The 26,141-nt window shown below is 52.8% G+C and overlaps 1 protein-coding gene across 4 annotated transcripts in view; it reads right to left on the reverse strand.

The window, feature by feature from the left end:
• The window catches only part of ARHGEF18 (Rho/Rac guanine nucleotide exchange factor 18), a 78,461-nt gene that overhangs the window by 6,493 nt on the left and 45,827 nt on the right, over positions 1-26,141 (reverse strand). For all 4 annotated transcript variants that reach the window (XR_003206184.2, XM_025863109.2, XM_025863108.2 and 1 more), the window contains 11 exons: positions 12,445-12,583; positions 11,504-11,616; positions 11,206-11,346; positions 9,420-9,670; positions 8,354-8,479; positions 6,948-7,065; positions 6,020-6,268; positions 4,168-4,244; positions 3,456-3,634; positions 2,601-2,692; positions 465-647 (listed from right to left, as the gene is read on the reverse strand). Coding sequence is in view for 3 of the 4 variants with exons in the window: in XM_025863109.2 (XP_025718894.1) it covers positions 465-647; positions 2,601-2,692; positions 3,456-3,634; positions 4,168-4,244; positions 6,020-6,268; positions 6,948-7,065; positions 8,354-8,479; positions 9,420-9,670; positions 11,206-11,346; positions 11,504-11,616; positions 12,445-12,583 (1,668 nt within the window). In the remaining variant the exon portion in view is untranslated. The remainder of the gene's footprint in view (positions 1-464; positions 648-2,600; positions 2,693-3,455; positions 3,635-4,167; positions 4,245-6,019; positions 6,269-6,947; positions 7,066-8,353; positions 8,480-9,419; positions 9,671-11,205; positions 11,347-11,503; positions 11,617-12,444; positions 12,584-26,141) is intronic.

The raw sequence follows: 26,141 nt of genomic DNA on the forward strand, positions 1-26,141 counted from the left end.
CAGGCCGCACACTAGCCAGCGCCCTCCTGTGGCCACTGCGCTCAGAAGCCTCTTTCTGCCTAGAGGTGGGGGCAGCCCGCCCCGGGAGGCCTGCTGGGTCTAGGAGCCGTCTGAAGTGACCCAGCACAGGTGGATGTGTGCCTATTTCTGGGGACACCATCGGGGACCCACTTCTCAGAAAGGAGAACCTCCTGAGTGTGGGGAATCCGTCTTGGTTGACTTCAGATCCCGGGGGCCTAGTGTGGTGCTGCCTCGCATGTAGCGGGTTGACAGGGAGAAGGTGCTGTAAGTCTGCTGGGGGTGTTGAAGGACCTTCTGGCTCTAGCCGATGCCGGGGGTGGGGGTGTCAGTGCTGCTCCCAGGAGGAGGGACCTCCCCGCCCCGCCAGCCGAGGACCCCCTAGCAGAACTGCGGGGCAGCAGTGGGCCAGCGCCCAGCGAGGGCCCCCGGGCGCGGCTCCTTACTCTCACTCATGGCCGACTTGAGGATCAGCTCCCCCTGCATGGTCTCAGAGGGATCCCCTCCTCGGAAGAGGAGCCGCGACTGGGGGACATCTTCGAGCCCGCTCATCTCCGCCATCTCCAGGTAGATCTGCTGCTTCTCGCCAAGGCTCTGTGCAATCTGCTGGTCTTTCACGTTCAATCGCTCTGCAAAGCCACAGGAGACAGGGGTTGGCCTTCCGGGGTCATCTTCCCCGGGGACCCGGCTCCCACCCGCAGCCCACCCGGAGTCCACCATCCTGCGGGGCAGGTGGGGGCATGGCCCTGTCTTCTGATAGTTCACCCCGATGACAAAACCCAAACACCATGGGGTATGCGCGAGGACCAGAACAGGCCGACTGATTAGTCTGGGCCTCAGCGAGACTCTTACAAGACTTCGTTTTCTTCTCCTGAGACTCTTCCTCCAGGTATTTAGGCCACACTCCTTACAGGTCTCTGGGTTTTACGCTTTTTGTTGTTGTTGCTACGACAGCAACTTTCTCCCTGGTGGCCGCCCAAGCATACACATCACGTTCGGCGGGACTACTGGGCGCCCTCACCGGTTACAATAGTTTTCTAGTTGATTCTATTAGATTTTTTAGGCAAATAATCATGTCACACGCAAAACACAATTCTGTCCCTTCCCTTCCAGACACGGTCTTACTCCCGTTTCTCCCCTTGTCACCCTGGAGGAGCTTGCAGGGTGCAGGGAGTATGGCGGGAGGGGCAGGCCCGGCCTGGCTCCGGATTTTGGTGAGCGTCCCTGATGGTCCAGTGTGAAGGATGAGACCAGCTTTTCATCCACGATGGGAGAGACTCTCTCCATAGAGAAAGTATCTATTTCTAACAGGAAGAATCCTGTCAGGAATGAGTGAGGAATAGATACTGTGGCACCCTCGGAGACATAACTATGCAGGGCACGCGTTTTATTACCACCGGGCAGAAAATAAAGAGTCTGAATGAACACTGCATTAGCGTTGTGCTTCCGGGGTCGGTGGGAGGTCCCTCCCACCCGCTTTCTTTTGGACATTTCTATTGATGAATAACCTCAAACATACACCTCTCCCCACAAAGAGAAATAAAATATATACTACCTAATTTTATGTCCTTATGGCCTAAATGCGCCCTAACTGAAAAATAAATGACTCGGCGAGTGAGGGGGAAGAGGGAGAGGCTGATTGAGACCACAGAGTCCCCAGGATTGTTCTTGCCAGTGACCTCACTGGATTCTCACAGGCATCTCTTAAACCGGGGAGGGGAACGTACGGGTAAGCCCAGGGGGTGCATCTTACAATGCAACAGTATTGGGCCTTAAAAGGGAAGGAAATCCGCACACACTACAATGTGGCCGAACCTTGAACCACCCGGCTCGGTGAAATCAGCCAGACACGAGAGGAGGGACACTGCAAGACTCCATTTATACAAGATCCCTAGAGCAGGCAAATTCATAGAAACTGAAACTAGAACAGAGGTTACGAGGGGCTGAGGGAGGAAGGAACAGGGAGTGACAGCTAACGGGGATGGGGTTTCTTTCTGTAGTGATGAAAGTGATCTAAGATTGCGACAAGTTGCACAGTCTTGTGACGCAGACTACAAGCCACCGAATGGTGCACTTTACAACGGTGCTGAACTGTATCGTGTCCGAATTACAGCTAAATAAAGTAGTTAAAAAACACTAAAACAGGCAGGAGGAAGCTGAGGTCCGCAGCCAAAAAGCCAGGGCTGGTCTGGGTCTGCCAGGCTCTGGAGGGAGACTGTGGGGTTCTGTGCTATTCCAAGTCCCCTTGGGGTTTTCACGTTTGTGACCCTGGACACCTACGGCGAGCTCCTTCCTGCACAGGGACCGAGGGAGGGGGCAGGGTGTGTGGCAAAGCCAGAGCGTCTGGAAATGGCTCAGGGGCCCCGAGCGTGCCATCGCGTGACAAAGCCTAACGGCAAAGGTTCCGCAGGGCGGCAGGACATGACACAGCCTACAGCAAAACGCCTGGTGCTCGGGTGGAGCTTTGCTCCGTGGCCAACCCCAACGGGACAGGACAGAAATGTCGCTGGCCGTCTCCCAGGGCCTTCTCACCATACGGGGGACATGCTGTGGGCACCGAGGTCCAGACGGACTCCCCTCACCTTGGAAGTCCCTCAGCCTCAGGGCGCGGGCCTCGAACACCTTCTTCTCCTCTTCGGCCTCGCTGAAGGGCCCCTCCTCCTCGTCCGGACAGCTGCAGGGAGAGGGGGCAGGTGGGCAACAACCCTTCACGGGCAGGTGGCCTCGGCGATGGGCGCTGAGAGCTTTGTTGGCAGAAGCAGCTGCTCAGAGCGTCTCGTCCCGTGGGCGACTGAGCTCGTTAATGGCACGGGAGAAACACGAGGGGGAAGAGGGAGGCAGCCATGGGCATTTTCCTGTCTTCAAGTGTCCACCCGTCACCAGCCGCAGGTTCCGAGCCTGGCCGCCATGTGGGGGAGGGGACGGAGGACAGCTCATTTCCTGGGGACCCGCAGGACTGAGTATCGAGGGAGCCCTGAGCAGGTTCGGGAAGCTTCCAGGCATAAAGAGAGGGAGCATCAGGCTGGCTGGGGTCCCCGGGGGTCCCGCGGCCCGAGGAAGGAGAACAGGACGCCACAACCTCCTCCAACAGGTCCGGCCCCCGGCTCAGGGGGCCCTCACTGTACCCCCCAGTACAGAAGCGCAGAACAGCCTGGCCCCACGCCCACTGGCGAGCAACATCTGGGCCTTTTTAGCATCTGACAGGGTTGGGCTGTTGCCGGAAGGAGCCGCAATGGGGCCGCGCGGCCCCTTTAGCTGAGCGGGATGGGCAAGGCACCAAGGCGGAATGAGGGAGAGGAACAGCAGAGGGGTGTCCTGCCTGCCTGTGACCTCCAGCACTCGCTTGGGTACTTCAAGGTCACAGCTGCTTTGCCCACTGTCAAAGCCGAGAGCAAAACAGCTGGGGGGGAGGGAACGTCCACACGGGCCCTTCTCACCTCTCGACGGCCCTTCTGATGTGGGCCATCCAAGTGTTCCTCTCCTCTTTGGAGCTGGTATAGATCTCGTACATCTCGGGCCCTTGCAGGGAGGCACTGATCAGAAACATGGCTTTCTCCTCGTTGGCCACCTCCCTCACAATGAGCTTTTGTAACGAGATGACCGGGCGCTTCGAGTCCTGTGTGGGTGGAAGGCGAGGTGGGGGAGGACCCGTTTCACCCGGATGCATCTGAGCAGCTGTGGAACTGAGAGTCTGAGGGGAAGGGGGTGGTAGGGGACACGTGTGCCCCCTTTGTTCTCCAATAATTCAGAGCAGAGATATTTGCCATCTAGGCGGGAAAAGACCCTTTTGTGATTATTTAGAGATGGGGCCTTCACAGAGGTGATTAAGGCAAAATGAAGTCATTAGCCATACTGGGCCCAGTTCAGTATGACTAGTGTCCTACTCAGGAGAGGAGGCAGGACAGGGAGTTAGCTGGAGCCCCCAAGACCCTGAGCCCCGAGAGAGGGAGAGCCACAGAAACGTAAAGGCTGAGACTGGACAGGATGTTAGCACGAGCCCCCGAAGCCTCCCCAGGCAACCAGACAGGACCCCCGGGTCTCGGAAAATTCGACTCCTGCCTTGCCGGAACCTTCTGGGCCCTGGGCAGCAAGCCCCTAAGGGTCCCTAAGGCAGGCAGGACCCTTCGTCCGAAGAGACAGGACACCTACCACAGAGGCAAAGACATATTTTTGATCCTTTTCTTGTAGCAGCAAGAGCACATCAGTCAGCAGGACAGCAAGGACATCTAAGGAGAAAGCACAGAAGAAAATGTCTCAGGAGGTCGCAGGGACACACGGGTCCTGCCAGGCAGACACGGATGCGTCCCGGGGAGGCTTCGGCCCCGGGGGAGGGGTCCTGGTCACCCAGCGCGGTGCCGGGAGGCTCCTGTGGGGGCCTGAGGGTTTCCGTCCACCTCACTTTTTTTTTTTTACTTTTTATTCGAGAGAAAGAGAGAGAGAGAGCACGCGAGGGAAGAGGGTCAGAGGGAGAAGCAGACCCCCCGCCGAGCAGGGAGCCCGACGCGGGACTCGATCCCGGGACTCCAGGATCATGACCTGAGCCGAAGGCAGTCGCTCAACCAACTGAGCCACCCAGGCGCCCCCACCTCACTGTTTTCTATCACCTCCTGGGTTTCAACATTTAACACAAGCCAGAGGCTGGAGTCCCCTCTTGCAGGTTCCTGGGCTGCTGCCCAGCCTTGGCACCTGCCGTCCCATCCCCGCTGTCGTGGCACCTGCAGGTCTGCTCTTTGAGATTCTGCTGATTTCTCAAATGTGAATTGCCCCTCCGTTCCTCCCGCTCCCAGGTCGGCTGCCCCCCGAGCCTCCGGTCGCCCGCAGCCGGCCTCAGGCCCCTCGCGCTGCGAGATCCCTGGTAACAGCAGGCTCGGTGCCTTGTCCCTGCAGGAAGCTCTCAGCAGGGCTCTGGCACACAGGTGCAAATCCCAAAGTGAACGTCCCTCTGCGTCTCGGGAAGCGTGAGCACCGCCCTCTCCAGGGCAGACGGCCTCTCCCTGCGGAATCCCCTCGACTGTGGCCCGGTGGCTTCCTCTGAAGCATTTATTGCACTTTTCACTTGTTTCTGTTTGTTTCCTTAGTTCTCCCTTTTGGGGCACCGACTAAAGCACCCTGAGGACAGGGGCCTCTTACCACCCACCTCGGGGGCCAGCACACAGGAGGAGCTAAGTCGTCCGCTAGATGCTCGCCTGTGCAAATTCCGGACAAACATATTTGGTCATTGGCCATCTCCGGCACTCCCCTAAAGAGCTTTCAAGATGTGGATGTTGGGGCGCCTGGGTGGCTCAGTCAGTGCAGCGTCTGCCTTCAGCTCGGTCATGATCCCAGGGTGCTGGGTTCAATTCCTGCATCAGGCTCCCTTGCTCAGCGGGGAGTCTGCTTCTCCCTCTGCCCTCACCCCACTGGTGCGCTCTCACCCTCTCTGTCTCTGTCTCTCAAGTAAATAAATAAAATCTTTTAAAAATTATTAAAAGAAAAAGATGCTGATGTTAACGGACAGGTGAGGATGTTTCCAGAAGCTCATGAAATGATCCAGGAAACTCAGGGTTGAGTCCCGAGTGCTCTCTGGTCTGGAAGTACACCCTGGATTTTGGAGGTGGGGCCCGAAGGACACCCTGCGCAGTGAGTGGGATGTTTGGGGACACTGAGGTCAGCGGTCCGGGCGGTGCGTCTACCCACACGGGGGCCCTTCAGCGGCTGCTTGTTTGGCATCCCGGGGCCTCTGACAAACCCGGGGTGTCCCGATGCCTGGGGTTTCTGCTCAGGAGTCAAGGGATCAGTGTGACCTAGTGGCCCTCCTGGTGGGTGCCACAGCACCTCAAAGCCCGAGAAAGGGGGTGCTGTCTCATTTCTCCAACACCCCTGCCTGCCTGTCTCATTCTGACTCGGCGTGCAACCCGCCTTCGGCCCCGGCGCAGCCAGGCCGGCACCCGCTCATGCAGAATGGTGCCGCTGATCCGGGAGGGCCCCCCCCCCCCAGCAGAGGCGAGGGACAGGCCCTTACCTTTCAGGCGCCCCGACGCGGTCTTCCAGCACAGCGTGCCCTCCAGGTGGAGTCGTCGCTGCAGCATGTCCTCTTTGCGGAAGGTCAGCCCGTTCTTGAGCTTGCTGGAGGACTTTAAGTCCATCTTCCCCGCGATCTCCCGGAGGCGCTGGCCCTTCTCGGACTCGCTGACCTTGGCGTCCACTTGGGAGATGATGTCCTTGATGAGGTTCAGGGCCTGGGTCAGGTCTCTGTAGTCCTCGGTGCCGGCTGCCACACACAGCAGACTCAGCGCTTTCCTTCGCCCCTTCCACCAACCCGGCGCAAGGGGGCACGGGCCGGGGCCTAGGAGCGCTGTTCCCTGAAGCCACTGCGCAGAGGGCCCTCAAGAATCCACCTCCCAACTCAGATCTCCGGAGATGTAAATGCTTCTCCAAATGAAATGCGGCAACCCGGCCTTTGGTTTTTGCCAAGACAGAGCTTCCACTGAACGCAATGAGAGGCCTGCATAGCCCTGCTCTGCATAAAACACTCCCTCCTCCTCCCAGGGCCTGAATCTCCTGGAGGTGGCAGAGGTACGGTCAGGTGTGGTCAGGCCCTGGCCTCTGAGAACTCTAGGCTGCGCTGTATGCCCTGTTTCCTCCACCCTCCAGGTTCCAGGCACGCGACACAAAGGCCATCTCTGTGTCTGGATCAACATTAATCTACTCGCCCGATAATGACCCAGGGCCTTCTTCGGCCCTGCCTGCGGGGTAATAGCGGGCAAATAAGACCTGGCACCCCATCCTTCTTGGGTCGGAGACCCCAGCACTTAAGCATGAATCCAGACAACCAGGGACGAAGCACAGAGAGGCGCTTATCCAATCCACTGGCAGAACAGGGCAGAAAGACGGAGATCGCCCCTCAAAGCAGCAACCGACGGGCAAGGCAGCGAGGAAAGCTACTTTACCTTCTGTGTTCTGAATAATGCGCTCCACCAGCACGGGGTACTTGGTTATGCGCTGAGTGACCAGAAGGATACACTCCTGCACGCCAAGCCGCCTCACGATGGAGAAGTTGCCAATTTTCTATGACGTGGAAAACAAAATGCCCTGTTGGCATCTTAGCTTGTGCCAACTCGGCTAGAGCCTTCTCCCTTTCTCAGCTCAGCAGGACCTTTTCAAGCATGCAGTGGAAGTAGGGCCTTGCCTGCCGTATGTAGAAAGGCCACAGAAGTAAAGGCAGCCCCCACCCCCCCGCCCCGCCGTAAAACCTGTTAAGAAACCAGAACCAGCCAGGGAGGTGGGAGGGAATCACCTGAGAGCTGTGTATCGTGGGCGCGTGCACACACCCCCACACACGCATATCCACACACGAAGACCTTGACTGATGGCTGTCAGAACCCTCTGGAACGAGCCTGTCCTGAGTCAGCCCCCTGCTGGCTCCCGATGCACACCTCTGGCTAAGGACCCAGAAGGCCGTCCTCCAAAGCCTTCTCTCAGCAGGGCGGAGAGCGGTTTCCAGTACCCTCCAGAGCATTCCACACATTCCGCTTCCCTGCTCCCCCTGCACTCACACACTCCAGGAATGCCAACAATTGTGAGAGCCGCTTCTGAGCAGGACCAGAAGAGTACTGCGGAGTTTGCAAGCTTCCAGGGCCAACCCCAGACCGACCCTCTCCCTTTTATGTCTACCCACTGCAGCAGTAAGGGAGCAGAATTTGAAAACCTGTCCTTCTTAACTCTAAACTGTTAGTTATTGGCTATCACTTCAAATTAAAGTCCCTGAGGGCCAAGCAGCAGGTGACGGAGTGGCTTCAGGATGCATGCCGACAGCCAAGTGGCCTTGACCCAGGTATGCTTTCAAGGATGCCGGAGGCAGGGCCTTGCCCAACCTGGTGGACTCAGGCTGGATGCTGCGTTTTTGGGCCTGGGCTTTGAGCACCTGCACACTGTTAGGCAGAAGGCAGGTGTGGGTTATTTCGCAGGCCCGGGAGGATGGGGTCGGGGGACAAGTGGGGACCAGAGTGGGAAAGAGGCGAGGGAGGGGCAGATCCCAGGGCAGGTGGCCCCTTGAAACGACAACTGTGTCCCCTTGGCAGTCTGAGGAATGAGGGCCAGCAGGTTCCATGCTCGGGCCTGCTGGTGCGGCCGCGAACGAAGGTGTGTTTTGCTTTGTTCTACATCTGGACTTCCCGGATGTGTTCTGAACAAGTTTGTAGTGGAAGAAGGAAACAAAAACTTGAAAATCGCTGGTTTATAACAGGTACCTTGCAATCTTAAGCTCTCCCAGAGTCTACAGTCCTGTGGAAAACAACCTCCAGCAAAGAGGATACATTTTTTAATTAAGAAATTTTTTTTTTTTTTTTTTTTTTACCTTGATCAGGCTTTGAAATTTCTTGTTTTGCTGGAGCAGCAACTTGTAATGGCCGACGGCCTCATTGTGGCCACTACAAAAGACACCGTATTTTTCTTTCATTCTGTCCCCATTTTCGCCGGAGAACTACAGAAAGACAACCGGGATGTTAGTGGGAAGGAACAGGAGAACTGCCAGGGAGTGCGCTCGTCTGGCTCAGCTGACTCTGCTAAAATACATCTCAAATAAACTTGTGCCTCCACTTTCTTATCTGACAAGCACTCAGGCAGGGGAATGCTTCAGTTCTGGGTGAGTGGGCGGGGGGAGGGGGTCTTGTCACAAGGTACAACAAGGCAAGAGGAGAAAACTTTCTAATGGGCTTTAGCTGTAAAACTTCCTGCAGTCCAAGAAGGAGGAGAACACTTATGCTGAAGAATGTCAGAAACATTTAAAAGCTGGGCCCCTGGGTGGCTCTGTTGGTGAAGCGTCTGCCTTCGGCTCAGGTCATGATCCCATGTCCTGGGATCGAGCCCCGCATGGGGCTCATTGCTCAGCGGGGAGTCTGCTTCTCCCTCTCCCTCTGCCCCTCCCCGGTAGTGCGTTCTCTCCCTCGCTCAAATAAATAAATAAAATCTAAAAAAAAAAAAAAAAAAAGGCAGATGGGGCATTCTTTTAATTAACTCTAATGAGCTGACTCTGGATGCCTGGAACACTCTGAGGTCCGACAAGGAGTTCTGGGCCCCCTCTGTCAACCTTGGCCTAGGCTCGGAATTCGACTCAGAAGTCAATTCAGGGTTGGCACCCTTTACCACAGGCCTGCTTCTAACAGCCAAAAACACGGAGGTCAAACCAGAAAAACAAAAACAAAGAGCCCAGCCGAGCAAGCAAAGAAAAGCCCAGAATGCGACGGTGGACAGTGTCTGCACAGGTGCGTTCGGCACTTAGGCCTCTGTGTTTCTGAAAAGGCCCGGGACCGCTGTCTGCTGTAGGCTCTCAATAAACAGGGGCCATGTTCTTTTCACCACTGCATGGAACAGAGACGAGGCAGGGGCTCACCCAGGCTCTGTGCCCGTCCCAGCATGCCCACCTGCTGTACCAAGAGGTCCCCGATTTTCTGGATGATGTAATTGCGGTCACTACCCTCCTCCAGGGACTCCTGGCGGCGCTCCTTCAGCCGAGAGAGGAAGTGGCTGTGCATGTCGAGCAGCTCATCCACACACGGGAAGAGGCGGCCGATGGCCTTACTGCTGAACTGAAGCTCATCCTGCAGGGCCCTGGAGTAGACCTTCAGCATGATCTTGAGTGTCCGGACGTGGTGTACCTCCGTCTGCACCAGCTCTGTGGGAACATGGACCAAAGGACTGACCCGCTTCGCTCCTCCTGCGGCCCGTGATGGCACGCATGCGTACCGCCTGCCCACCGGGTGCCTGACTGGCTTCTCCCAGTTCCCCACCGAGGCCCTCCCCCTGGTGGTCTCACTGCCTGGGGGGCGGGCCTCCCATCCCCCGGGGCCCAGTGCCGCAGGGGCCCCAGTGTAAGGGAGCAGCAAGGGCCGGAGTGACGTCAGGAAAGAGAGGACTCCGGATGTGTCCTGGGACCCTCCCATTCACAAGAGGATTTCAGGCCTGAAGACATTTTGAGGCTGTTTTAAGCAGGAAGATTGTTCTGGTGAACACCACTCCTTGGGATGTGAAACTCACACACCTGTGCAGGCCAGTGACCAGACCTGGACTATAACCAATGAAAAAGCAGAGTTCAAGTGAAGAATTTAATTCTCTGGTAAAAGGCAAAGACAGATCAGGTTTCGTGTTGGAGTTTAGCAGTCGTTCAAATCAAGGCCCGGAAACGGCTAGAGATCAGAGACACAGGTCAGCAGAGCCTAGCCTGGGGCCGCCAGCCGTGGGGGCGGACACAGCCTGTGTTTGCCCAGAGGGTGAGACAACCTGGCAAAGGGCTGCCCGGATGAAAGCATCCAGCCCGGTTGTCTCCGTCCCTCCCTGTAGGATCTCTGCCCTGGGTCTGGAGCCCTGAGGCGAAGCATCCCATAGGGTTCTCCTCCTGCCCACACCCCAATCTACTCCAGCCCGGGCAGAAAGCTCAGGGTGTGAAACGTGGAGGGACGCAGGGGTCAGTGGACCCCAGTAGAAAGTGAAGACACTGATATGCCAGAACCTTTTCACGGAGCACTGATGAGGGACAGAAAATATCTCCTTGGGCGACACAACACTGTCAGTCTTGGGGAATGATTCCCACGGAGAGAGAATCATAAGAACAAGTAAGGGCTTTCTGGAGAGAAAGGCCTCAGATTCCAGGGAGGGTGTCTTGGGCCTTTGTCATCCTGTTTATGGGGGTCCAGAGGCCTGGAGGGACATACATGGGGCCTGCAACAGGGCACCTGGCCCGAGGATGGGCTCTGTGTCTGAAAGCTATGGTTTGCACAATGACCTGTAACCTCCCATCTGAGGAGAATGGCTGCCCACGGCCAGGGCGTCCACCCTGGAGCCAGTGCTTTGTCGTATGTCCCCCAGGCCCCCTAGTCACAGCCACCCCAGGCCTGTCTGTGGTCACCACGGATGGCTGGGATGGGCCCAGGATAGTCTTCTCTCTCGGGTCACCAGCAGGGCCAGGATGAGTCAGGACTGGGCGCTCAGCCACACTCGTCCTCAGGGACGGGTTCTCACAAGGCCCTCCCAGGCCACCTCTTCCCTCACTGGGAAGGCAGGGCTGCTCTGGGGAGGAGGCAGAGTGGGCCCCATAGCCCCAGCGGGGAGCCTGAGGTCTCCGTGGAGCCCAGACTCCTAGGTGCAACCCATCAGAACAAAGGCAGAAAAGCAGCAAGTGGAAGGTCAGTGTGACGGCACAGAACTTCTTACCATAGAGCACATCCTGCCTCTTTACCACCTCTTTCTTTTGTTTCTTTGAGTATGCCGCGTCCACGGAAAGGCTCCAGGACTCAGCCTCAAAATCGCGGGCGTCCGCCTCGATCTCACTCCTCAGCAAGGCTGTGCAGGGGTCTGAGGGGGGCGTAAGAGGTCGCTGCTTGGGGCCGGAGCCTTGCTGGCTCTGGGCCGCCCCAGCCGGCATCCCACGGACACATGGACGTGGGTCCCAGCCCTTCCCAGTGTGGGTGGAGACCGAGGGACATCCGTGAGAGAATCGAGGGGACTGTACCTTCTACAAAAATGGGCTCGGCATTCGAAGACGTAAGCGAGAGAGAGTCATCAGCTGCCTGCTTAGATTTTAAAAATACAGAGTCGGCTTCATCCATCTCTCCTGTGACTGGTCTAAATAAGAATCATAAAAACAATTATTCTAAAAAACTTAGTTAAAGACACACATTCTATGAAGGCAAGTCTATCTGAGAACTTTCTGGATTTTAATATAAACTCTGTCACAGGTCATTTGTAAAAATTAGGAGACTATCCATCCACATCACATCAGGACTTCCTCCATCATAACTAACTTCAATCCAATGCCCAGGCACGTTCTAAGGGTGCGTTAAATCGTATGCTTCCTTTAACGGCCATCAGAGCCCACCGGAGCCCCTGGACTACTTTCTAGCAAGTGTTGGGTGGACACAGCCACACTTAGTCGAGGGTGGAGGGAGAGCCCTTTCTTAGTGGAAGAAGATAACCAGCCCCTTTCCCCACCAACCCGTACAAGGACCGCCACAAGGACATTCGTTAGCGTTAGGGTTTCCACCTGAACACTGCTGAGTAGAGGGTTAAGGGAACTACCTCCAAGTCCTTACAGGACAAGGGTAAGGCATAAATAACGGGATGCTACCTCCATGGCAACCTCAGCGGGACTTCTAGCATCATCTCCAGCACAGACAGGAACCCTGTCCAAGGGCCCTTCGAGAGTATGAAACAAACTGGCTCCCAATGGCCAAGTACGCCCAGAACACACGGGGTTTCACTAAAGAAGAGGATCGAATCTCCGAAGCAAGTGTTAATAGGAATCTGACAGCGTGGCTGGGGGCCAACGAGCAGGTTCACACGGACCTGAGGGTCTCCCTTCGGGGAGCCCGGCTGCGGGGTCCCAGTGGAACGCCACATCCCGCTCCTCCCTCCCTCCACGGGCACCTGGCGTAGGGCCAGGCCCCCACTTACCCAAGCTGTGTCCCCGTTCCCACTGGGCTGGGTGCTGGCTGCGGCCCCCCCTTCTGTGAGACCATCATGCCGACATTCCTGGACAGGGCCGGGCTGCCATCAGACAAGAGGGTGGCCCTCGGGTGCTCCTTCAGGGACGCTGCGACAGAGGCAAACACAGAATTGGTGCTGAGAAAGTGGGCAGGGTAGCGGAGGTGGCCGGTCCGAAAGCCCCGTTCCGACTGCGGCCGCAGCACGGACAAGATCTTGGAGGTCAGCAGCTCGTTATCTAGAAAGACATTCTCGCTCCATTTCCGAGGAAAAGAGCTGCAGAAAGACAGCTCAGGGTGGCCAGGGAGTGTGCCGTCTCTGTCACTGCTTTTGGAATGCGCGTTCCCCATGTTCACGATCGCAGCTCTGAGACCCAGCGCGGTGTGAGGCCGGGCTGTGCCGTTTTTATACCTCCATGTGATCCTTCTAGAAATGTAAAGCTGCGTCTTCTCCTACTGTATTGGCTGAGACAGTGGGTCTGGAGGGCAGGAAATTGGTCCCCACTGTGACCATTTAGTTGGAAATCGCACAGTATCTTCTTTGGTAAAATAACAACAAAAAAAATCCCGACACCCTGTCCATCTTGGCAGGGGGTAAGAAAGCAGAAGTTTAGATTCACTGTAAATAATCTAAGATCACTAAATAGGGAGCACTGCGCTTGGTGTGGCTCATGCCGACACCACACACACACACACACACACACACACACACACACACACACACACGACTGTAATTAACCTGAGATCAGATGTTAGGATGACTCTGAGACCCAGAGACCACAGGGGCATGATGTACAGCCACACACGCCCCCGATCCTAAATACACTAATAGAATCTGAGCACCACAGTGGACAAGAGGGGCTGATCCTATTTTATACAAGGATTGTAAGCCAACCTAACACACATCGGGGGCTCCAAAAGGCTCTTCACACTCCTCCGCTCATTAAGGTAGGAACTGAGACAGTAGGACGTGTGTACGCTCTGATCACCTTCCCCTCTGATGGAAAGATGAAACTCAGAAAGCCCAACTGTCACCCTCTCTGATTTGACAAATTGAGTCTGGTTGGGACAGGCTGCTTGGCTCGCTCATTCTCAGGGTGAAAACCACACTCGAAAGCGCTCCTCCAGGCAAGGATAACCAGCAGCGTTAGGATGAGATCTGTCCACTAGCCTTTCCGACCTGGCTCCTGGGTCCCCAGTGCACCCACCCATGGGTTTCTGTCACACAGGTAAAGTAGCGGGGACTGTGGTTCTCAGCAGCATGCAGACCATCACCTTTGGAGGGGCGGTAGGGAACCAGCACTAGAGGAAAATGAATGTACTTCTCTCAAGAGCTTTTCTGGGGAGTGCGATTCAACATTCTGAGAGGTTTTGTTGTTGTTGTTGTTTTGTTTTTTAAGATCTTCTTTATTTATTTGAGAGAGAGAGAGAGAGCACAAGTGGGGGCGCAGCAGGCAGAGGGAGAGGGAGAAGCAGGCTCCCCCTCGGAGCAGGGAGCCTGATGCGGGGCTCGATCCCAGGACCCTGGATCATGACCTGAGCCAAAGGCAGACGCTTCACTGACTGAGCCACCCCCAGTCGGGGCCTCCCAACTTCTTGTGAATCTTAAACAATTTCAAAATGAAAAGCTGCAGCTGATTCTCAGTATTCACTGTCACGATGTTCTGTAAAGTTGCAGTGGATACTGAAATTAGCCAGTGCCGAATCACTGCTCCTAGTGGAGACCCAAAGCTGTGCTCCTGGGAGCTTCTGCCTACACTTCCATCAACCCATCCGTACGTAACCTTGTTTTACGTGTGTTTCTCTTGAAAGACACCTTATTTAATATATACTACTGATCTATTACCATTGAACTCACGGTCACTAGGACTACAACACAGGCCTGAATGGAGCACATCTAACACGTGGATTTTCTCTGTCCCAGGCTTCACAGCCTTCTTGCACTTAGTAATGCCAGAGACGGCCCTTCAGCACAATGCTTGGGGGCCATTTCAAGCAGCCCAATCACCCACGGGGAGCACAAAAATGTGAAGAACATGGCATTAACCACACTGCAAACAGGACACTTGTCTACAGTACGAGCTGGAACAAGAAGGCAGGGTGTGACCTTGTCTGGCCTCAGTTGGCAACATGCATGTCGGGTGACTCATGTTTTTCACTGCACATGCCTGCACAGGACTGTGAAGGCCCCACAGATGTGGATTTGGGGTCACAGATAAATTTTAGTGAGTAGGTACGCTTGCAAATACAGAATCCGCGAATAAAGGAGGACTCACTGTATACAAGAAAGGTGTCAAGTGAGAAATTATCATGATGTTTTAGAACGCCCTTGTTTGCTCAAATACATACGGTATTTCTTTAGAGCACTGATATTCTTTGTATTGCTTTATGACTTATTACACACATATGCCCCAAAAGGATCCGAGCTGGGGGGGGCTTCTTACAGGTAAACATAATGTCGTTCATTTGGCAGCCGTATGGCCTCCTGGGAAAAATCGTTTTTTTTCCCCTGGAGGGTCTAGCCACCACTGCTCTTCTCAAACTACTTAAGACTTTTTAAGTAAGGGGTGGACAACCACTAACTGAGTCTTTCTGTAACTTGTGCAGCCACGGAAGTAACTGGCTGATCAGGACACAAGGTGGTGGCTCTGGCACAGACCAGCCGTTTCAACCATGTCTTTCCATTCTCTATTTTTGATGATCTGACATCTGGGCCCTTGCTGACCCAGGAGAGCCTGCCCCTCCCAGGGCTGGCGGGTTCCTAGAGCTCAGGAAGGACTCACTTGCCAGAGCGCCTTTCACATGCAAACCCACCAATCCAGAGCCCACACTCCGAACCCCTCCTCTGTGGGGCTCTCGCACTCAGGGCCACCGTCCCCTTGCTCTGATCACCCCCGGGGGCAGGTGCTGGGCAACTAGGGACAGCCCCTACGCCCCAGAGCCCACTGAGATTTTTCAAACTAGCCAGTCCTAAGCCTGTTTACTCTGCCCCACCCGTTCCTCGCCACAGAAACCACAGCAAAGGCTCTTGCCCACGTTTTCCCATCATGCCCTCTGGCTCCTGACTGACTCCAGGGCCTCCCCCTGTGGCCCTCCGTGGTGTGCCCTGCCTCCCCCTCCGAGGGGACTGTGAGTACAAACTTTTCCTCTCCTGGCAGTCATATGCATACCGGCACGGTTTACCATACCTGGCTAAAGCAAATCCTGGATACCCTCAAACACGAGGCACCCAGGGGTCTAGAGGTCTGCCTGCCAGGGCTGGGGAGCCTCGAACATCCTCCGGGGGCAATTTTCCTACATCTAGACACAGGGAAATCGTGGGACGGCTGGTGGGAAGGCACAATGGCAATGGCATAGCACTCTGGAAAACTGGTGGTTCTTCAAACGGTTAAGCAGAGTCACCCTACGCTCCAGTGGTTCCACTCCTGGGGATATGCCCAAGAGAAGCGATAAGATATTGCCACACAAATACCTGGACATACATGGTCCCAGTAGCATAATTCACAACAGCCCAACATGGAAGCGACCCCAGACGTCTGCCAACCGAAGGACAGAGAAACACAATGTGGTCTGTTCATACAACAGACTATTATTCGGCCATAAAAGGAAGGAAGCCCTGATTCAGGCTATCATGTGGACGAACCTAGAAAATCTGCTGCGTGGCAGAGGGCTGACACAAAAGACCACAGATTGTAGGAGCCCGCCTCTAGGAAATGGGCACAACAGGCAAATCCAAGGAGACAGAAGGCAGTCGTGTAGGACTGGCGGGGGGAATGGGGGGTGATGGCTAGTGGGTATAAGGTTTCTCTTGGGGTGCTACTGCCAATCATGGGGATTGTGGCTCTACGAAAAGCCACTGCATGGCACACTTAACTGGGGGAATCATACGGTATGTGAGTCCCAGCTCAGTAAAGTTATCAAACAAATGAATAAACCCCGCGAGGCAGAGCCATCTTTCTGCAGGAGCAGAACCCAGCGTGAGACAGTCGCTCTGCCCTTGGCTCTGAGAGCGACAGGAACATGTATTCATCCTGCTGTTGTGTTTTCTGAACGCCGGCAGCCATGGGATGGATGGGCAGTGGCGCGGTGCTGGGATCCGGGCCAAGGCGCGGGGTTCGGCACGTGGCCGCCTAGCGCTGTCTGCACCCCCATGAAAAGTGGCTTCAGAGCCTAATTAGCACCGTCTGCCCACTGCTGAGAGGGGCCATCGATCGGCGCGCACCGGGCCCGCCGCAGAGACTATATGCCACAGAGCCATTTCTGCAAGGGGACCCAGGGAAGAGGCAGGGAAAAAAAATAAGCAGCAAGCAGAAAAAATGAAAAAAAGTTCTTTGCCCGAGGGGGGAAAAAACACACGCTGTTCTCAGCAACACAGACAGCCGCCTGTTCTCATGATGATTATTCTTTAAAGCCTATTTTGTCTTGGTGTCTTGAAGAGTGGTCTCTGTGAGCACTAAGGACGACTAAGCCTGAGTGACAGGTATCAGGATCCCACTTACGTATCTCGGAGATATCGCAGCCTCAGTTCCAGACCCACCGCAATAAAGCAGGTCATAGGAATTTTCTGGTTTCCCAGTGCCTGTAAAAGTTATGTTCACACTATGCTGTAGGCTATTAAGTGTGCAACAGCATTATGTCTAAAAAGACAGTATCTATCCCTTAACTAAAAAACACATTAGGGCGCCTGGGTGGCTCAGTTGGTTGAGCGACTGCCTTCGGCTCAGGTCATGATCCTGGAGTCCCGGGATCGAGTCCCGCGTTGGGCTCCCGGCTCGGCAGGGAGTCTGCTTCTCCCTCTGACCTTCCCCCCTCTCATGTACTCTCTCTCTCTCATTCTCTCTCTCTCAAATAAATAAATAAAATCTTAAAAAAAAAAAAACACATTAAAAAAAAGATTTTTCTTTTTAAGTAATCTCCACACCCAACGCGGGGTTCAAACTCACAACTCCGAGATCAAGAGTCACGTGCTCCACTGACTGAGCCAGCCAGGCGCCCCCCCAAACACTTTATTGTTAATATATATATATATTTAAATTTATGTATTTATTTGAGAGACAGAAAGAGAGTACATGAGCGGGAGGGGCAGGGGAATGGGGAGAATCTGAAGGAGACTCTGTGCTAAGCACCAAGCCCAACATGGGGCTCAATCTCACGACCCTGAGATCACAACCTGAGCTGAAACTAGGAGTCGGCTGCCCAACTGACTGTGCTACCCAGGCGCCCCTTAAAGAAACATTTTATTGTTGGGGCGCCTGGGTGGCTCAGTTGGTTAAGCATCTGACTCTTGATTTTTGCCCAGGTCATGATTTTCAGTTGTGGGATTGAGCCCTGCATTGGGCTTTGAGCTCAGCACAGAGTCTGGAGGGATTCTTTCTCTTCCTACTCCTCTGCCCCTCCCCCTGCTCATGCTCGTGTGCGCGCTCGCTCTCTCTCTCTCTCTCTCTCTCTCTCTCAAATAAATAAAATCTTTAAAAAAAAAAAAAGGCAACAAACCCACATACTTTATTGTTAAAAAAGGCTAACCATCCCCGGAGCTTTCAGAGTCATAATCACAGATCATAGATCACCATGACAGAGTAAAGAAAAAGTTTAAAATAGTGTGAGAATTACCAAAATGACACAAAGACACAAAGTGAAGAAAAATGGCTTGGTCAGACTTGCTTGCTGATGCAGGCTTGCCACAAATCTTCAATTTGTAAAAAACACGTTATCTGCAAAGTGCAATAAAACGAGATATTCCCATACTTTACTCGAACATCAGACCCCACACTGCGAAGCTCAGGTTCAGAGGGGCTAATTTCCAGCATAGCTATACTCCTAGCATGACCCCGGTCTCTCATAGGTCCTTTAGGCTACAGACTTTTCCCTGATACACAAGCACAACCCACTAGCTCTGGTAGGAATCATAAGGGCTCACAAGGAAAATTCATTAACGAGACTTCATAGTTACGAGCCTGTTGAAAGTCCTTTTTTGAGGCACTGGATATGACATACCAGTGACCATCTTAATTGGCTTTAAACTGTCCTTTATAATCTAGAAGCACATTTGTTTCTTTTTCTTTTTTTTTAAAGATTTTATTTATTTATTTATTTATTTGAGAGAGCGACGATGAGAGACGGAGAGAGAGCACATGAGAGGGGGGAGGGTCAGAGGGAGAAGCAGACTCCCCGCTGAGCAGGGAGCCCGATGTGGGACTCGATCCCGGGACTCCAGGATCATGACCTGAGCCGAAGGCAGTCGCTTAACCGACTGAGCCACCCAGGCGCCCAGCACATTTGTTTCTAAAAATATCGCCTTTGCAGCAAGAATTTTATATTTTCAGTGGCAGATTCCTTCAGCTGCTCAATGGGAAAGCAACTGGAAACATCTTTTGATGGCAGCTGGGCCCTGGCACAGAAGTCCCCCCCCTCCCGCCGCCAATTTTCTGCAAAAGACCACACAAAGGGACCAGCCAAGTGGCAGCTTTAGGCGGGAATGGCCTTCCCCAGCTGCACAACAGTTTTAAAATAACTGCTACTTTCTCATATTTACTGAGGTCCTGTGTCCCCATCCCTGCCCCCATTCTTTGTCTCAGTGAAGACTTTTCTTTCAGGCGGAGACTGCCGCCTGTCTCTGGAGAGTTCTAGCAAGCACGCGCTTCGGGCAAGTGTTCGAGAGACAATTAAGAGAATCTGAGACAAAATGAAGTTTTCAGTTCACAGTTCCTGGCTTTCCAGCCACCTGAGAATAGACTAAATCGATGTCAAGACGACTCATTGATTTCTCTGCCCTGCTTCATTTTGACGTTACACAAGCAAGATGGTATACAGATGAATAAAACTATAGAAGACAAAGAGATACAACACAACAAAAAAACCTTAACCCCGTGCCTCAGGGGACAAAGGGGAAAAAAAAAGCATCTTGGGGCTTAGAAGGTATGTGTGAGCCAAAAAGAATACTCTTCCTAAACCTGATATTACCTAATAAAAATCATTCACGAGCCTTCTACTCCCAAATTATGTCAAACCCAGCAAACGCCATAAAAAAAAAAGTGCTCATCTTCTTGACTATGTGTGCAAAAAACCTAAAAATCACAAAAAAGGCATAAAAGTAGAAAGAATCCATAATGCCGCCACCCACAGTTAACTGCCCCTGGTATAAATGGTTTTGTTAAGTTGAGAAATAATGTTTAATAGTGAGTGATCTTAAGATCTGGGTTCAAAAAATCCCTTCCATACAGCAAAAGAATAATGTTAATAGCACATATGTATCTTTTGCATGCAGACCATGCAGGAAACGTGGGTCACGCTGTGAGTGATATACTTGTGAATTACAATACTACAAAATATTCTGTATTACTATTCTGTGGATAATTTTGGAAGCTAAAAATAGAGAGGACAATAATGCCTATGTGCCTGGGGAATAAAAATGACCTGCAACCGGAACTTCATGCTTTTCACAAACAGAAACTCAAAGTGGACCAGACTGAAATGAAAAATGTAACACTATAAAATGTCTCACAGGAAACAAAGGATACAACCTTCAGTAACTAAGGCTTGGTTCATGAAGAGTTCTTTGGTAAGACACGGGAAAGTCTGATCCACAAAACATAAAAACAACAACAACAACAACAACAACAAAAAACCTCTAAATTGACTTCACCATAATTGGAAACTTTTGCTCGTGAAAAGGATGGGGGCAGAGATATCTGCAAGCCGCCCATCTGACAGAGGATTAGCACGTAGAATATATACAAGCTCTCCAAACTCCACAGTAAAAACACAAACAACCCATTCTGAAAATCAGCCGAAGAGATGAAGACGCATTTCCCCAAAGGAAATACACAGATGGTAAAAAAGCGCAGGAGAAGGTGTTCCACTCATGAGCCACGAGAGAAATGCAAATAAAGCCACCACGAGACAGGACTACCAGCAGGGCTCAGATGAGAGAGACCGCTCCAAAGCTGGCGAGGGTGCAGGGAAGCTGGATCACTCACACATTTGCCGGCAGGGAGGGAAAACAGTGGGGCAGTTTGCAGAGAAAATGTGGAAACGGCACCCCTGGGTATTCATTTCAGAGGAACACAAAACATATGGCCAGACAGAAACCTGTACGTGACCGTCTGTGGCAGCTTTATTCAGGAATAGCCCCAAACTGGAAACCACCCAGATGTCCTGTGGGGCAAAGGGCCAAACTGTGGTCCATCTAGACCACGGAATCCTACCCTGCCACGAAAAAGAAATTCTTTTTTTTGAAGATTTTATTTATGAGAGAGAGAGCAAGCAGGAGCAGGGGAAGGGGGAGGGGAAGAAGCAGACTCCCTGCTGAGCAGGGAGCCCGACGTGGGACTCGATCCCAAGACCCCGGGATCATGACCTGAGCCGAAGGCAGATGCTTAACCGACTGAGCCACCCAGACGCTCCAGGAAAAGGAATTTTTGATAACATGCAACAACCCGGGTGGACCTCCTGGGCACCGGTCCTGAGAGAAAAAAGCCAATCTCAAAAGGACACTGGATGATTTCATTTATGTCACATCCTTGAAATGATGGAGTTCCAGAGTTGGAAAGGGATTAGTGGCTGCCGGGGTTGGCGATGGTGGAGCAGATGTGTGGAGGTTGATCTTCATGGTGGCGGAACAGCCCTGGACTCGGTAACAGAGGTGGTCATGAGAATCTTCATGCATGATCAAATGGCACAGAACTAGATGCACTCACTGTCCCGATGCAATTTTCTGTTTTGATATCCTATATAGTCACTCAGAAAGGAACCACTGGGGAAGCTGGGTGAAGGGTACATGTGACCTTTGCAATTTACTGTGAGTCCATAATGATTTCAAAATGAAAAGTCTGACATAAACAAAAGCACCACCACCATCAACAACAAAAAAACTAGTAAGAACACTCATGACCAAGGTCTTGGTCAGCATGGGCTGCCATAACAAAGTACCACAGACTGGTACTTTGAACAACAGACATTAATTTCTCACAGTTCTGGAGGCTGGTGAGTCCAAGATCAAGGTGCAGGTAGCCTTGGTCCTGGGGGAAGGCTCTCTCTCTGGCTTGCAACCAGCCAGCCCAGGTCTCCCTGTGTGCTCAACAGGTGGAGAGAGAGCAAAGCGAGAGCAAGCTCTCTGGGGCTCCTCTTATAAGGGCACTAACCTCATCATGGGTGCCCCACCCTCATGACCTCATCTAAACCTCATTACTTCCCAAAGGCTCTACCTCCAAATAATATCACACTAGGGGCTAGGGCTTCAACATGAGCATCTGGGGGGAACACAATTCAGCCCATAGCTCCCAACAATGAATAAAACCATGTTTCCTAACAACGTTTGTCCCTTCGAGGTATGTCACATCAGTGGAATCACACATTATGTGTCTTTCTGTGCCTGGCTTATTTCACTTAGCATGACGTTTTCAAGGTTCATCCATGTTATGGACTAAATGTTTGTATTTGTGTCTCCCCAAAACTTGCATGTTGGGGCCCTAATCCCCAGAGTGGCTGTCTTTGCAGATGGGGTCTCCAAGGAAGTCATTAAGTTAAATGAGAACATCAGGTGGGACCCTGATCTGATAGGATCGGTGTCCTTATCTTAAAGGAGACACCAGAAGGACGCCTGGGTGGCTCAGTCGGTTAAGCACCTGCCTTCGGCTCAGGTCATGATCTCAGGGTCTTGGGATCGAGCCCCATTTCTGGCTCCCTGCTCAGCGGGGAGTCTGCTTCTCTCTCTCTCTCAAATAAATAAAATATAATCTTAAAAAAAAAAAGACACCGGAGAGCCCAGATGCCTCCCTCCTCCCACCCTACCTTTCTGCATAAAGAGGGCTCTCACCAGAAACCAAATTTGCTGGCACCTTGAATTTGAACAGCCGGCCGCCAGAATTGTGAGACATAAATTTCTGTTCTTTATATACCCCCAGCACTTTCATGGGGAAGGGTCAGAGAAATGTGCTTAGAAGGGCAGGAAGGAAGGTAAAAGGAGAGAGGAACGCATAGCTAACCTTGGATTCTTAGTCCTTGGTACAGAGCAGCTGCTGAATGCAAAACTGCCCAAATTAAAGTCGCCAGATCAGAAGTTCACCTCAGCCAGGAGGACAGTTTGAGATGAGCCTGTCTGAGCCTCTATGTGGCAACTCTGGGGAGCCGGGGAGGGACAGAAGTGACAGAAGGCAGCAGGAGGGCAAAGTGATTGTGGTTCGCAAAAGGAGAAAGCAAATTCATCTTAAAAACTCAGTGTTAGTCTGTGGCAAAAAAAAAAAAAAAAAAAAAAAAAAGGCTTATGAGCTGTGAACATGGGAAACAGGCCTTGAATTGGTTTCCCATTTCCTTGAACAAAGAGAGACTAAACTCTGAGCTTTGCGGCCCAAGTGTGGAGCAGACAGAGAGCCATTTAGAGCCATTATAGCGAATGGATGGCTTGTCCTGGGTGGCTCTGAGCCCAGTGGGGAGATGGAGCACATACCAGCCCCTGGGTATCATCAATCCCACGTGGCATCCTGGTGAATTTGAGGGAGAAATAAGAACGGGAGGAGTACAGGTTGTGTGCCTTTAAAACGTAATGGCCATTCATATCCGAGCTTGGTCTCGGACCTGGCTCAGGTAGAAGGAGGGATCTCCGGTGGGATGCCAAAGGGCTGTCCTCAGTCTTGCCTGAGATGAGAACACAGATGGCTTGCTTATCAAATTCACATGGAATAGAGGGGCTCCTTCAAATCAGGTTTGGAAATAAAGACAGGGAGATGCGTTGACCCAACACTAACTTGACAGCCACTATGAAGGAACTTTCAAGAGACTCCACAAAGATGGGTGGGATTTGGGGGGCGTCCTCTAGGTGAGATCACCCAGGGGGTTGTTGGGTGCCCGCTGCAGGCTCAGTAAATCAGCAATGGGGTGCATGCAGAGCTGGGTCATCTTAGACCTCATCAGTATAGTGTGATGACAAGAGTCCAGAGGGCCAAGCTGCTTATGGGGTTTATCTCAGGCTGAGGCCTTGAGTAGATGGTTCATTGTAACACCGGCCAGGATGGCACCCAGAAAGCTGTATTTTTTTATTCATTTATTTGACACAGAGAGAGCAAGAGAGAGAGACAGAGAGCAAGCACAAGCAGGGGAAATGGCTGGCAGAGGGAGAAGCAGGCTCCCTGCTGAGCAAGGAGCCTGATGCGGGCCTCGATCCCAGGACCCTGGGATCATGACCCGAGCTGAAGGCGGACACTTAACGACTCAGCCACCCAGGCGCCCCCAGAAAGCTGTATTCTGACCAGTACCATGGAGGGTCAGATGCAGGTGGGCCGAGAAGCCCATGTGGGCCAAAGGCAGGCCAAGTGGAGCACGCCCGGAGGGTCGCTGGGACAACCGAGGGATCCCAGCCATGACGTGAGAGGAAAAGTGTCAGAATGGGGACGCTGGCCAGAGGAAAGGAGCCCAGGGATGGTCCCCTCGAAGGTCTGGCCTGCTGGCAGGCATGGAAAAGTCTCTCCTCCGAGGCTCACAGCACAAGTGGTGAGGTTAGTGCATGTGAGAAATTTCTAGTAAGAATAAAAGAGCAACCACCCAGTATTTCACAAACCACAAAGAACCACTACTCCTGTTTTAGCACATCCCATTCCATTCTTATTTCTATTAATTCCATTTATGCGGAACTGTTGCTAATAATCAACCACTTATAACCTACGAAAATTCACACGGTTCGACCTAATGCGTGGGTAAGCTCCCACTGAATATACAAATTTTGCATCTTGCCTTTCTGCTTAAGATTTTGTCATAAAGATTCTACCGCACTGTAAAATGTGTTTCAGCAAACTTTTACACTTTCTTTCCTGCAGAAATCTTTTGCAATGGCTGTGAAACTGCTTATTAAACAGGAATATTCCTCCAACGGCATGTTCCTGGGATGCTTCCAATGGTTATAATAAAACCAATGGAACTACCGGGTATTATGCTAAGCAAAATAAGTCAGTCAGAGAAAGATACCAAATGATCTCACTCATATGTGGAATTGAAGAAACAAAACAGATGAACATAGGGGAAGGGAAGGAAAAATAAAATAAGATAAAAACAGAGAGGCAAACTATGAGAGACTAACTCCAGGAAACACTGAGGGTTGCTGGAGGGGAGGGGGTGGGGGGATGGGGTTACTGGGTGATGGACATTAAGGAGGGCACCTGTTGTAATGAGCACTGGGTGTTATATGCAACTGGTGAATCACTTAATTCTACCCCTGAAACTAATACCACACTGTATGTCAACTAACCTGAATTTAAATAAAAAACAAAACAAAACAAAACAAAAACCCTCCAACAGACAGATGCATGAAACACCTCATCTGTGTTAGATACTTTCTTCGGATAAATCCGTATTAGTAGCTGGGTCCCCTGCCCTAAGTCTCCTCAGTCCAACTGCCCCCACCACAGTGCAGACTGTCAGTGTTCCCCTCCAGCTGCAAGCTTCCTGAGAGCAGGCCCTGTATCTCCAGCTTCCTGGAGAGCATGCTGCGTTGCACTCTGCAAGTGGGGTGGAGGGTGCAGATTCTCAGATCCTTCAGCATGCGTTGACAGATTTCTTCTGAGCGCTCCTGGTGCCTGAGGAACACAAGGCCCTCCCTGCACCAGGGAACTAGGCTGGGAGGCTCACTTCCCAGGAGAGGTGCCCTCCCCTCTCTGTATAATTCTCTCCCTTCTCACTGAGGCCCCTCCACATGCTCTCCTGGAACCTCCTTCATCTTCATAGGACCTTGCCTCCCTGCACCAGCTCCTGAGTAGGTGGTACTCACAGTCCAGGCTTCTCCTGCACCCTCAGGGCCAATCGATCACTGGCCCTGTTTTTTGTCTACTTCACGGGGCATGGGGCCTGTTCCCTGATTAAGTTAGCCCAAGCTGCCATCTCCTTGGGGGGCCACCCGTCCCCTCCCCTCCCACCCGCCCTGCTGCCGGAGGGTCTCGCCACATACCCGGTTAGCATCCCCACAGCTTTGGCTCTGACTCCCTGGCCTGGTCGCGCACCATTTGCACTCTGCACCCCAACCATGCTGACGTGCAGCCCTGGGTACCTTGGCCCAGGCACCCCTTTGCCTGGCGAGCTTTGGGGCCTGGCCAGAGTCCCCCTGGGTTGCCCTCCCTCTTTCCCACCCCCACACCCTAGGCCTTTCTGTGCCCTTTATCTCTGTGCACACTACTGGTTATGGCATTCATCACACTGCCTCATGCCTCATCGAACCCTGACCTCTTGGAGGGCAAGGGTCAGGTGTCACTCATCTCTGAATGTCAACATTGCTTTGATCTATGTGCTGGGCCAGCCTGCTCCCAGCACGGGTCCACAGACCTTGTCTCCGCCAGGTGGGGAGGGCACTGGGTGGAGTGGGGAGAGGGGTGGGGAGGGCACCCAAAGGTGAGGCCTACTAGTTCACTTTAAAGGCAACCTGCTGGGGTGCCTGGGTGGCTCAGGTCATGATCCCGGGGTCCTGGGATCGAGCCCCGCATCAGGCTCCCTGCTCTGCGGGAAGCCTGCTTCTCCCTCCCCAACTCCCCCTGCTTGTGGTCCCCTCTCTCGCTGTGCCTCTGTCAAATAAATAAAAATCTTTATTAAAAAAAAAAGTAAAGGCAACCTGCTGCCTTCAGGGCTCTTATCTCTGGTGGGATTTTTTAAAAAGCTCCACCTAACAGGCTATGTGGCCCCTGGATTCTGCTG

This window comes from Callorhinus ursinus, unplaced genomic scaffold (assembly GCF_003265705.2).
Source record: "Callorhinus ursinus isolate GAN/ISIS: 27379988/994484 unplaced genomic scaffold, GSC_fseal_2.0 scaffold107, whole genome shotgun sequence".
NCBI lineage: Eukaryota > Metazoa > Chordata > Mammalia > Carnivora > Otariidae > Callorhinus > Callorhinus ursinus.